The sequence below is a fragment of the Gracilinanus agilis genome, chromosome 4 (assembly GCF_016433145.1).
Source record: "Gracilinanus agilis isolate LMUSP501 chromosome 4, AgileGrace, whole genome shotgun sequence".
In the NCBI taxonomy this organism is placed as follows: Eukaryota; Metazoa; Chordata; class Mammalia; order Didelphimorphia; family Didelphidae; genus Gracilinanus; species Gracilinanus agilis.
In genome coordinates this window covers 9118900-9132637 of record NC_058133.1, presented here as the reverse complement: position 1 = coordinate 9132637, position 13738 = coordinate 9118900, and the positions used below count along the sequence as shown (strand labels likewise).

The following is a 13738-nucleotide window of genomic DNA, read 5'->3' as shown; positions in this document are numbered from 1 at the left end:
TCTGTCTATCTATCTATCTATCTATCTATCTATCTATCTATCTATCTAAAATATTTCAAACTTTACATTTTTCACAGTGGCTATTCAAAAGACCTGATCAAAGTGTTGATATAATTGAGGTCTTAGGAAAACTTTACAATTCTGAAGGACTTATACCAAAGAATACTATTCACCTCCAGAGAAAGAAGCATTAGAGTCAGAATGCAGATCAAATCAAAGCATACTATTTTTTCCACATTAGTTTATGTTTTTATTTTGGGATTTGGATTTTATATGGGTATTTTTTAAAACAATGAATAACAGAAATATGTTTTGCATGATAATGCATATATTTCCCAGATCAAATTGCTTACCATCTCTGGGGCAAGGAGGGCAATGAGGGAAAGGAGGGAGGGAGACAGTTTGAATCTTTTTATTTTGGAAACATATATGGAAAATTGTTATTGCATGTGATTGGGAAAATAAAATATCTTGAATAAGGAAAAAGAAAAAAATTTAAAAAGGAAGACTTTCCTTTTCTAGAATGAATACTTTAGAATCCAGTGATTTCTCTAACTTGATTATTGGTTCACAAACTATATGTTAAAATGGCTCCTTAGGAGAGAGAGAGTTAATAGAGGTCTCAACAGTTGAAAATTGTTAGATATTTAAATCTCACATTCTCTCTAGGTGGCAGTGGTATGTGGTTCTTGCATTGCAGGAGCTACCTATATTCCCAGCATAGCAGATGAATCAATAATAATAGACAAAATTGGCTCCATGTTTATTGCTGGACCTCCTCTGGTAAAAGCTGCTACAGGAGAAAACATTTCTGTGGAAGAACTAGGAGGAGCCACTCTCCATTCTCGGTAGGGACAAAGTATTGGTCTCTCAGCCCTCCACAGATTGGGATCCCATCTGATTTTCCCCAGTCGTATTCAATAGTATCTCCTTTCATTGCCCTCATATACCTCCTTACTGGAGCAGATAGAGTGCTGGTCTTGGACCCAGAAGGAGCAAGAAATTTTGCCTCAGACACTACCTGTGTAACCTAGAACAAGTCACCTCAGTTTCCTTACCTATAGATGGAGGAGATTGGCCTGGGTAACTGTCCATGTTCCTTCTAGCTCTACAGCTTTGATCTCATGATCTTCCACAAGGTCTTTCTCCATATTTTTGTTTGTGAATAATGTATGACTCTTAAGATTATTACTTGTGTTCTTGGTTTTTGTTGATCTGGTACACAGGTTCATTCTCCCAGGAGAATATAAGTTCCCTGAGGGCAGGGAGTATGCTTCATTTTTTTTCCTTTGTACCCCAAAATGCTTAGTCAGTGGTTTGCCCATAGTAGGCATGCCCATCTGCTAGATGACTGCCTAACAGAATATCAAGAGATTTAGAATCAAAGCCCTGGAACACTGAGTGGAAAGACCCTTGTGGATAATTCATGGGAGGGTATGCTATCTGTGTGACCTTGGGCAAATCATTTCCTCTTGTTGGGCTTCAATTTCTTCATATGTAAAATGAGAAGGCCAGATGACCTTGAGGTCCCTTCCAGCTGTGGATCACAAATGATTTCCAGCCTAGGATATTTGAACAAGAAATCACATGTTTGAAAACCCAGAGCCATGAAAACACTGATGTATAATTGATAACTTTGGTTTTTCCAATTGCTTATTTTTGATATGTTGAAATGTGATTTTCCATCTGTCCTTAACCTCTTTTCCTTTTAGAGTCAGTGGTGGAGTTGATTATATTACATCTACTGAGGAAGAAGCCTATGAACGGACTAGGCATATTGTGATGACCCTTACATGTGGTCAGCCCTCCAAAGAGCCTGTGGCATACGATGACCCCTTGTACAGCCCAGAAGAGCTGAAGGCACTGGCCCCACAGAATTATGAATGTAGCCTAGATGTGAAACTGGTAAGCCAAGGAAGGCCTCTATTTTAAAAACTATTGGGAGAAAATGCCTTTGACAAACTGCAATACCCATTCCTATAATAACACTGGACAGCATAGGAATAAAAGGACCTTTCCTTAAAATAATAAGCAATGTTTGTCTAAAACTATCAGCAAGTATCACCTGCAATGGGGATAAGTTAGAAGTCTTCCCAGTAAGATCAGGGGTGAAGCAAAGATGCTCATTATCACCTCTATTTTTTAATATTGTACTAGAAATGTAAGCGTTAGCAATAAGAGAAGAAAAAGAAATTGAAGGAGTTAAAGTAAGCAATAAAGAAACTAAGCTATCACTCTTTGCAGATGATATGATGGTATACTAAAAGAATCAACTTAAAACTAGTTGAAATAATTAATAACTTTAACAAAGTTGCAGGATACAAAATAAACTCACATAAATCATCAGCATTTCTATATATTTCCAACAAAGTCCAATAGCAAGAGATTAAAAAGAGAAATTCAATTTAAAATCACTCTAGTAGTATAGAATTTGGGAATCTATTTGCCAAGACAAACCCAGGAATTATATGAATACAATTACAAAACACTTTTCACACAAATAAAGTTCAATCTAAACAACTGGAAAAACATAAATTGTTCATGGATAGGCAGAGCTAATATAAAAACACAGGACAGTTCTACTTAATTTACTTATTCATAACCATACCAACCAAACTACCAAAGAATTATTTTATGGAGGCAGAAAAAATATTAACAAAGTTCATCTTGAAAAACAAAAGATCAAGAACATCAAGGTGATTAGTGAAAAAAAAATGAAGGATGGTGGCATAGCAATACCAGATTTCAAATTGTACTAGAAAGCAACTATATTAGAAATCATCAAAATAATCTGGTACTGGCTAAGAAATAGAAGGGTGGATCAATGGAACAGATCAAGTGTGAATGACCTCAGCAATCTAGTATTTGATAATCCCCCAAATCCCAGCTTTTTAGGATAAGAACTCTCTATTTGACAAAAACTATTGGGAAAACTGGAATACTGTATGCAAAAATTAGGAATAGATCAATATCTCACACCATTTACCAAGACAAGGTCAAAATGGATATATGATTTAGACACAAAGGGTGATGTTATAAGTAAATTAGGGGGACATAGAATAGTCCATACGTCAGATATATGGAAAGGGAAGAATTTATGTTGAACAAGACATAGAGAACACTACATAGAGAACAACAAGATTTAAAATAAATGATTTTAACTATATTCAATTAAAAAGATGTTGTACAAACAAAAACAATGTAAACAAAATTAAAAGGGAAACAAACTGGGAAAAAATTTTCATAACAAATTTCTCTATAAAGGCCTCATTTATCAAATATATAAAGAACTAAGTCAAATTTATGAGAATCAGTCATTCTCCAGTTGGCAAATGCTGAAAGGATATGAATAGGCAGTTTTCAGATGGAGAAATCAAAATTATCAACAATCATATAAAAATGTTCTAAATTACTCTTGATTAGAGAAATGCAAATGAAAACAACTCTGGGGTATCATCTCACACCTATCAGATTGGCCAATATTACAGCAAAGAAAAGTGATAAATGTTGGAGGGAATGTGGCAAAATTGGAACACTAATGCATTGTTGGTGGAATTGTGAACTGGAGGCCCTTTTGGAATTATGCCTAAAGGGTTATAAAACAATTCATACCTTTTGATCCAGTAATACCACTATTAGGTCTGTATCCCAAAGAGATAAAAAAGGAGGGAAAGGACCTACTTGTGCAAAAATATTTATATTTGCTCTTTTAGTAAAAGCAAAATATTGGAAATTAAGGGGATGTCCATCAATTGGGGAATGACTGAACAAATGGTGGTATATGATGGGGAAGGAATATTATCATGCTGTAAGAAATGATGAACAGGATGATTTTTAGAAGGAACTGGAAAGACTTACATGAATTAATGCAGAGTGAAATAAGCAGAACCAGGAGGACATTGTACATAATGACAGTAATATTGTGAACAATCAAATGTGATAGATTTAGCTACTAACAACAGTGTAATGATCCAGGGCAGTTCTGAGGGACTTATCATAAAGAATCTATCCACTGCCAGAGAAAGCCTGTTGAAGTCAGAATATAGACGAAAGCCTATGATTTTTCACTTGTTTATTTGGATTTATGTTTTGGGGGTTTGGTTTTATAAGATACTTACAAAAATGAACAATATGGAAATGTATTTTGCGTGATAATACATTTATAACTCAGATTGAATTGCTTGCCAGCTCCAGGAAGAGGAGATGGAGGGAGGGAGGGAGATAAATTTAGTCATCTAACTTTGGAAAACTTATGTGGAAATTTAATATATGTAATTGGTAAAAAATAAAAAAATAAAATAAGAGATTTGAGTTAAAAATAAATAAAAGCTATTGGGCTCAATCCCTTTAATTAGGAAGGGTTCAATCTTAAAAAAGAATTTAGAAAGTATCTTATGAGTCTAATAAGCCCTCTGCTGATATATACTGCATCCAATGATGTTTTCTTTTAAAAAGTCCTTATATTTCATTTTAGAATCAATACTGTGCATTGGTTCCAAGGCAGAAGAATGATAAGGAATCATACAACCAGGGTTTAGTGACTTACTTCAGGTCATACAGCCAGGGAGTATCTGAGACCAGATTTGATCCACCCTTCTATTTCTTAGCCAGCATCTTATTGTTTTGATGATTACTGCTTTATTAAACAATTTAAGGTCTGCTACTACTAGAACCACCATCTTTCACATTTTTTTCATTAATTTCCTTGATATTCTTGCTCTTTTGTTCTTCCAGGGGAATTTTATTATTTTTTCTAGTTCTATAAAATAGTTTTCTTGGTAATTTGATTAATATGACACTGAATAAGTAAGTTAGGTAGGATTGTAGTTTTTATTATATTAGCTATATCTACCCATGAGCAATTAATGTTTTTCCAATTGTTTAGATCTAACTTTGTAAGAAAAGTGTTCATATAATTCTTGCATTTGTTTTGGCAAATAGTCAAGAGTGATTTTAAATTGAATTTATCTTTCTAATCTCTTGCTATTGGACTTTGTTGGAAATATATAGAAATGCTGATGATTTATGAGGGTTTATTTTGTATCCTGCAACTTTGATAAAGTTATTATTATTAGTTGATTTTATAGGATTCTCTAAGTAAACCATCATATCATCTGCAGAGTGATATTTTAGTTTCATTATTGCCTACTTTAATTTCTTCAATTTCTTTCTCTTCTCTAATTGACAAAGCTAGAATTTCTAGTACAATATTAAATAATAATGGTGATGATGGGCATCCTTGCTTCACTCCTGATCTCATTGGGAAAGCTTCTAACTTATCCCTATTGAAGATGATGCTTACTGATAGTTTTAAATACTATTTTTTAAAAAGAAAAGGCCTTTTTATTCTTCTGTTTTCTAGTGTTTAGTCTTTAATTGGGGATTTTTAATTTTTCTTTTTCTAGTATTTTTAGTTGTATGCCCAATTCATTGATCTGCCTTCCCTCCCTCTCCCATTTTACTGATATAAGCATTCAGGGATATAAATTTTCCCCTGAGTACTACTTTGGCTATATCCCATTCATTTTGATATGTTATCTCCTCATTGTCATTCTCTTCAATGAAATCCGTGATTGTTTCAATGATTTGTTTTTTGACCCACCTGTTTTGAAGAATTAGACTGTTTAGTTTCTAATTAACTTTGTGTAATCCTCACTAGGGCTCCATAATATTTGAACTGTAGTTTTTTGGCTGCTTACAGTATTTTCTCCTTGGCCTGGGAGTTCTTAAACTTGACTATAGCAATCCTGGGAGTTGTCATTTGAGGATTTATTGCAGGAGGTGATTTGTGGATTCCTTCGATTTCTATTTTACCCCCTTGTTAAAAATGTCAGGGCAGTTTCTTGTAATGAGATGTCTAGGGATTTTTTAAAATCATGACTTTCAGGTGTTCCAATAATTCTTTGATTGTCTCTCCTGGATTTATTTTTGAGTTAATTTATTTTTAATGAGATATTTCATATTTTCTTTTTTCATTCTTTTCATTTTGTTTTATTGTTTCTTGATATCTCATGAAGTCATTAGCTTCTATTTGCCCAATTCTAATTTTTGAATTCCATGACCTTTTGATCCTTCTCTTCCATTTGATTCTATTCTTCTTTTCATGGAACTGTTTTCTTCACTGGATTTTTTTGGCTCTTTTCCAGTTTGTTAGTTCTGCTTTTTAAAAAACCTCTTTTCTTCATTGTATTTTTATGCCTCTTTTTCTGGTTGACTACTTTTGCTTTATAAGCTGTTATTTTCTTTTTGCAATACTTTCATTTCTTTTCCTCATTTTTCTTTGACCTGTCTTATTTGATTTTTAAATTCCTTTTGGAATTCTTCCAGCACTTGAGACCAATTTTTATTTTTCTTTGCAGTTTGGCACATGGTTGCTTGGATCTCACCATCCCCTATTGACTCTATGTTTCATTCTTTGTCTCCATAGAAATTTTTCAGGGCTAGTTTTTCTTCTGCTATTTTCTCATTTTCCCATCTTTTTTTTGGTCTGTGGACTGAGAATTCTGAAAGCTGCTGATTCTATCTCTCTGTTTATGGCTTCCTGTGAGCTATTTTGCCCTGGGACTAGGTCTTCACCATAGCACGGACTTAAAAAGACCAAGTGCTATGGACTTTTGGGCCTCACTGTGGGGTGGTGCCAGAACCTGGAACTTTAAGGGGTGGGTCTGGGATATGGGGCGTTCTATTATTGGTATAGACAGGGTCCCAGGATCTTGAATGCCCAGGATTAGAAAGTGGTGCAGTAGATGGGGGGGATGTTTGGCCAGGACTTCTCTGTTTGCTTTTGTTTCTGGTTCCCACTTATCCCATGAAAATCTGCTCTCTCTGCTTACTTTTCAAGTTGTATTCAGCAGGAGAGCACCCTCATTGTATGTCTTGTTGTTGGTTTTTGACTCCTGTCATTTTGAGGCACTTTTAAAAGATTGGTTTGGAAGGATTTTCAGAGTGGTTTCAGCTTTTGCTGCTACTAAGCCATCATCTTGGCTCCACCCCTGACTGCCTTCTTTCTTCAGGTTTTGTTTATAACTGCAAAATCAAAATTAAAATCATTCCATCTTCTCTGGCTAGTAGTACTATATGAATGAATAGCACTTTCAGAGCAACAAGATTCAAGTTGAGGTTCATTGTGATTTTTTTCGATGGTACAGCTCCAACTTGCTTTCTAGAATGGCTGGATCAATTCCTAGCTCCATAAGTTAGTATTCTTTGTCCCTCTTCCTACCACCCTTCTGCCACTATCATGGCAGGAACAGAAGAGGGCTAGATGCACAGGATTGAGGGATATTTTTAATTTTTCTGTTTTATGGGTTACTATGATATTTTAATAGAAACTCTACATTTTTAGAATTGACAAGATGGCTAGCTACACATACATACATGCATATATACATATAAAAAGACAACATATATATATATATATACACATACGTAGACATACATTTATTATGTGAAGCTTTAAAGTTAAGGAATTTTTTAGGACATTGTCAATCTTGTGGTAGATGGTGACACCCACTGGCAAAGGGTGGTGTCACAACCCAGTCCTTTGAGCACATTTAAAATACTCCTTTGAAGCAAATTCCTTTCTGAAATGAAAACCTACATCCTTCCTGACACCATGAACCTGGTAATGTTGTTTGGATGAGAATCATGAAACTGTACAGTCTCTGAAGAATGCAAGGTGACACTTACCCAAAGGGCAATGGACAAACACTTGGCAGGTGGGAGCATATTGAGACATATCACATCCAAGGAATTATACTGGAAAAACATCAGAAAAGCTTGTCATCCAAAAAATCCATGGTCAGAATAAAGAATGGGGTAGAGTTCTGGACCTGAGGCTAAGACAGACAACCTGAGTTAAAATCCAGCCTTGACACTGGGCTGACACTTTACCTCTCTCTGTTTCCACTTATAAAATAGCATTTCCCTTCCAGGGTTCTTATGAGGATAAAATAAGATGATGTTGTAACATTTTTTCAAACCATAAAGCTCTAGGCAAATGTTAAGGATAAAGATGATGATGATGATGATGATGATGATGATGATGATGATGATAGAGTTGAGTTGGTACATAATGGAAAGATCTCAGACTCTGGAGACAGAAGACCTAGATTCAAATCCCACCTCTGGTGCTTACTTTCTGTGTGACCTGTGGCAAGTCACAACCTTCTGGGTCTCTGTTTCCTCATATTTAAAATGAGGGAGTCAGAGAAAATGATCTTCAAGGTTCCTCCAAGATCTAGATCTAAGATTCTGTCCTCATATAAGATGTACTCAATTGTTATCTCCCCAATATCAGGAGATCTAGATGAAGGTCCTTAATGTGCTTGGAGGGCTAATAGAATTGTATTTAAAAGAAGGCATGGATGGTTGGCACTGTGGATAGGGGTTTGTGGATCCCTAAGACAGTAAATAGATAAGAAGGATACAATAATAGAGGTAAATTGAGGTGGTAGGAGAAGTAAGGGAATGGCTGAGTTTAGGGAACATAAACACGGAGGTATAAAGAGTTGCAAGGGCAGACAGCTACAGCCTGAGAGACACAGACTGGGACACAGGTTTGAGACAGAGACACTGAAGGGAAACAGACTGAGCCCTCCAGGCAGGAAGGGCCCTTCTACAGACAAAGGTTGGGGCCAGCCAAGAATGGCTTGAAACTGGCTAGAGGGCTTCTAGTCAGTTTCTCAGGTTCTCCAAGGAAGAGTTCAGAGGAAGTATTGAGATCTCACTTCCTCCAAAAGGGGCACCTCCAATTCTCTTCATGACACAGGAACAATGTTATTCCTTTCTCCCCTTCTCCCTCTCTTATTAATCAACTAATGAACTAGCCAAAGGTTTGATTAAATGACAAACAGTGTTTGATTTTTAGGGTTGATTGGAAGGGATGGAGGGATACAAGGTAACTCTAACAGCCGCCTAGGGAAAGCTTCAGGTGGGGAGGGAGACAGGAATGTGAGACTGAGATAGGACCTGCCTAACTCACCCCCAAAGGGTTTTGTAGCCTATAGGATTAGGAAGTTGGATACAATGATTCAAGAGATAATTTGTAACAAGGATAAGCCCTATTTGACTACGGGGAAACTATGTCTTGCAAGTTTGAAAGCTAAACCTCAGATCCACCCTCCTTTCAAAACTCCAAGAAATTTAGGAAGGGAAAATGATGATTGGGAATAAGGGAGGTTAGGGAGATCCAAAAGAAATAGTTAAACTAACAAATTTTAAGAGAAAAGCTGCAGAATATAGGCCAGGTTTTCAGTCTAAAGAACAGAGCCCAGTTGACCCTTCTACTCTCCACGAGTCCCCAGGGTCAACTGACCAACCTCAGAATTCTAAACCCTTTTCCAACTGTCAGAAACCCTCCAGTAAGGCTTTGCAGGGCTGACATGCACCCTATTTGCAATACAGTAATTAGACCTTTGTAAGAGGTTTTTGTTATAAAGACTTCTTCCCCAATTTGTTGCTTCCCTTCTAATTTTTGTGGCATTGGTTTTATTTGTACAAACCCTTTTTAATTTAATATAATCAAAATTATTTATTGTACATTTTGTAATTTTTTCTGACTTGCTTGGTCTTAAAATCTTTCCTTTCCTGAAGATCTGACAAACATACTATTCTGTGTTCACCTAATTTGCTTATAGTTTCTTTCTTTATATTCAAGTCATTCACCCATTATGAATTTATCTTGGTGTAGGGTGTGAGATGTTGATCTAAACCTAATCTCTCCCATATTGCTTTCCAATTTTCCCAGCAGTTTTTGTCAAGTAGTGGATTTCTGTCCCCAAAGCTGGGTTCTTTGGGTTTATCATAGACTGTCTTGATGAAGTCACTTTCCCCAAGTCTATTCTACTGATCCTCCCTTCTGTCTCTTATCCAATGCCATATTGTTTTGATGACCACTGCTTTATAGTACAGTTTAAAATCTGGTACTGCTAGGCCTCCTTCCTTCACATTTTTTCCATTATTTCCCTTGATATTCTTGATCTTTTGTTCTTCCAAATAAACTTCATTAAAGTTTTTGGTAGTTTGATAGGTATGGCACTAAATAAATAGATTAATTTGGGTAGGATGGCCATTTTTATCATGTTAGCGGATCCTACCCATGAGCAATTGATGTTTTTCCAATTATTTAGATCTAGTTTTAATTGTATGGAAAGTGTTTCATAGTTGTGTTCATATAATTCCTGTGTATGTTGGCAGACAGATTCCTAAGTATCTTATTTTGTCTGGGGTGATTTTAAATGGCATTTCTCTTTCTAACTCTTGCCACTGGTATGTACTGGATATATATAGAAATGCTAATGATTTATATGGGTCTATTTTGTATCCTGCAGCTTTGTTAAAGTTGTTGATTATTTCCATTAACTTTTTACTTTATTCTCTGGGATTCTTCAAGTAGACCATCATATCATCTGCAAAGAGTGATACCTTGGTCTCCTCGTTGTTCATCAGCCTTCAGTTTCTTTTTCTTCTCTAATTGCTATTGCTAGTGTTTCTAGTACAATGTTAAATAACAGAGGTGATATTGGACCTAATTGTTTCATGCCTGATTTATTGGGAAGGCTTCTAATTTATTCCCATTGCATATGATGCTTATTGATGGTTTTAGATATATACTATTTATTATTTTTAGGAAAGGTCCTTCTATTCCTATACTTTCCAGGGTTTTCAATAGGAATGGGTGTTGTATTTTGCGAAAGGCTTTTTCTGCATCTATTGAGATAATCATGTGGTTTTTGTTGGTTTGCTTGTCAATGTGGTCGATTATGTGGATGGTTTTCCTGATGTTGAACCATCCTTGCATTCCTGGTATAAATCCTACCTGATCATAATGAATAACCCTCACAATCACTTGCTGAAGTCTTTTTGCTAGTATTCTATTTCAGCTTTTTGCATCTATGTTCATTAGGGAGATTGGTCTGTAGTTTTCTTTCTCCGTTTTTGGTCTGCCTGGCTTTGGAATCAGTACCATATTTGTGTCATAAAAGGATTTTGGTAGGACTCCTTTGCTTATTATGTCAAATAATTTGTATAGTATTTGGGATTAGTTGTTCTTTGAATGTTTGATAGAATTCACTTGTGAATCCATCAGGCTCTGGGGATTTTTTTCTTAGGGAGTTCTTTGATGGCTTGTTCAATTTCTTTTTCTGATATGGGATTATTTAAATATTCTATTTCTTCTGCTATTAATCTAGGCAATTTATATTTTTGTAAACATTCATTCATATCACCTAGATTGCTATATTTATTGCCATATAATTGTGCAAAATAGTTTTTAATGATTGCCTTGATTTCCTCTTCATTTGAGGTGAGGTCTCCCTTTTCATCTTTGATACTTTTAATTTGGTTTTCTTGTTTCCTTTTTTAATTAGATTTACCAGTACACCAGTCTATTTTATTTTATTTGTTTTTTTCAAAATACCTGCTTCTAGTCTTATTTACTAATTCAATAGTTCTTTTACTTTCAATTTTATTAAATTCTTTAATTTTTGCTATTTTTAATTTAGTTTTCATCTGGGGATTTTTAATTTGTTCACTTTCTAGTTTTTTAATTTGCATACCCAATTCATTGACCTCTTCCCTCACTGATTTGTTAATATATGCACTCAAGGATATAAATTTCCTCCTTAGTACTGCTTTGGCTGCATCCCATAGGTTTTGGTAAGAAGTCTCATCGTTGTCATTCTCTTCAATGAAATTATGAATTGTTTCTATGATTTGTTCTTTAACTAACTGATTTTGGAGCATCATATTATTTAATTTCCAATTAGTATTTGGTTTGCCTCTCCATGTACCCTTGCTAATAACAATTTTTATTGCATTATGATCTGGAAAGACTGCATTTATTATTTCTGCTTTTTTGCATTTGTTTGCCATGTTTTTATGCCCTAGTACATGGTCAATCTTTGTGAATGTGCCATGTGCTGCTGAAAAGAAGGTGTATTCCTTTTTATCCCTATTTATTTTTCTCCACATATCTATTAACTCCAATTTTTCTAAGATTTAGTTCACTTCTCTTACCTCTTTCTTATTTCTTTTTTGGTTTGATTTCTCTAGATCTGATAGAGGAAGGTTCAGGTCTCCCACTAGTATAGTTTTATTATATATTTTCTCCTTAATCTTCCCCAATTTCTCCTTTATAAATTTGGATGCTATACCATTTGGTGCATACGTGTTGAGTACTGATATTTCCTCATTGTCTATACTGCTTTTTATCACGATGTAATTACCTTCCTTATCTTTTTTTACTAGATCTATTTTTACTTTGGCTCTGTCAGAGATCATGATGGCAACCCCTGCCTTCTTTTTCTCATTTGAAGCCCAACAGATTTTTCTCCATCCTTTCATTTTTACTCTATATATGTCTACCTGCCTCATGTGTGTTTCTCGTAGATAACATATGGTAGGATTTTGGTTTCTAATCCATTCTGCTATTTTCTTCCATTTTATGAGTGAGTTTATCCCATTAACATTCAGAGTTATTATTACCAGCCATGTATTTCCTGACATTTTGTTTTCCTCTCCTTGTCCTACCCTTTCTTCTTTCACTATTTTCTTCTATATAAGTATTTTGTGTTTAATCAGTCCCCCTAATCCCCACCCTGATTTTCCTTCCCTTTCTCCCCCTCCCTTTTTATTTTCCTCTTATTTACCTTTATCTTCTTTTTGAGTTACCCCCCACCCTCTCCCTCCCTAGTATTGCTTCCCTCCCCACCAGTCCATTTGTTATCCTTCTACTTCTCTATAGGGTACAAATCAATTCTCTGCCCCAATAGGTCAGATTGTTCTTCCCTCTTTGAGTCAATTCCAATGTATGTATGTATGACTTAAGTATTTCCTGTCTCTGACCTCTTTACCTTTCTAGTGTATTGGTCTTCTTCCTCTCTTACATCATGAGCTTCTTTATGAAATACAAGTTTATCCCATTTTGGCTCTTTTCCCATTTCTCTTAATATTATCCTCTTTTTTTAACCTCTAGTTTTATATATATTTATACATACATGTATATAGCTTGACATTTCATCCTATACAGTTTGTCACTGTTCCCTCTAAGTATAGTTCCTCTAGCTGTCCTGCTGGTAATAACAATTTTTTTAAGCCCTTACCTTCCTTATGTATTGACTCCCAAGGAAGAAGAGTGGTAAGGGTTAGGCAATGGGGGGTAAGTGATTTGCCTAGGGTCACACAGCTAGGAAGTGTCTGAGGCCAGATTTGAACCCAAGACTTCCCATTTCTAGGCCTGGCTCTCAATACACTGAGCCACACAGCTGCCCGGTAATAACAATAACACAAAGGTGGAGCCAGATATGGCTCAAGAGCCATAGTTGCTGACCCCTGATTTACTTGATCTGTGGGTTTGGGCTATTCAGTCCTGGAAGGGCTTCTTCTTTGCTCTGTTGACTAATTAGTTAGTGGGCTCTGAGGCTAGATCTTCCCCAGCTGGTAGTAAATGCTAAAGATGCAATTTCAGCCATTTTCAGTGCAGTCTATGGGGGAGGGGTGTTGGAGCTTCCCTGCCCTCTGAAGACTTCTTATCTGTTCTATTGATGGGATTAAGCCAGGACAACTTGATGTATCCTGAGAAGGGGTGTGGGGGGAGTCAAAATGGAGCGTTTTTGCTGCATCTAGGTTTCCCTCACTGCATTTCTCCTCCAACCACCTCCCTGCTGTTTGTGTTCAATACCCTAAGCCTGGCACAGCTGTGCCAGCAAGGACCTGTCTCTGGACTAATGCATTTGCC

At 35.8% G+C, this 13738-nt stretch overlaps 1 protein-coding gene across 1 annotated transcript in view; it reads left to right on the top strand.

The window, feature by feature from the left end:
- The window catches only part of LOC123245754 (methylcrotonoyl-CoA carboxylase beta chain, mitochondrial-like), a 142121-nt gene that overhangs the window by 110635 nt on the left and 17748 nt on the right, over positions 1-13738 (top strand). The window contains exons 2-3 of the mRNA XM_044674757.1: positions 670-848; positions 1713-1905. Coding sequence (XP_044530692.1) covers positions 670-848; positions 1713-1905 — 372 coding nt within the window. The remainder of the gene's footprint in view (positions 1-669; positions 849-1712; positions 1906-13738) is intronic.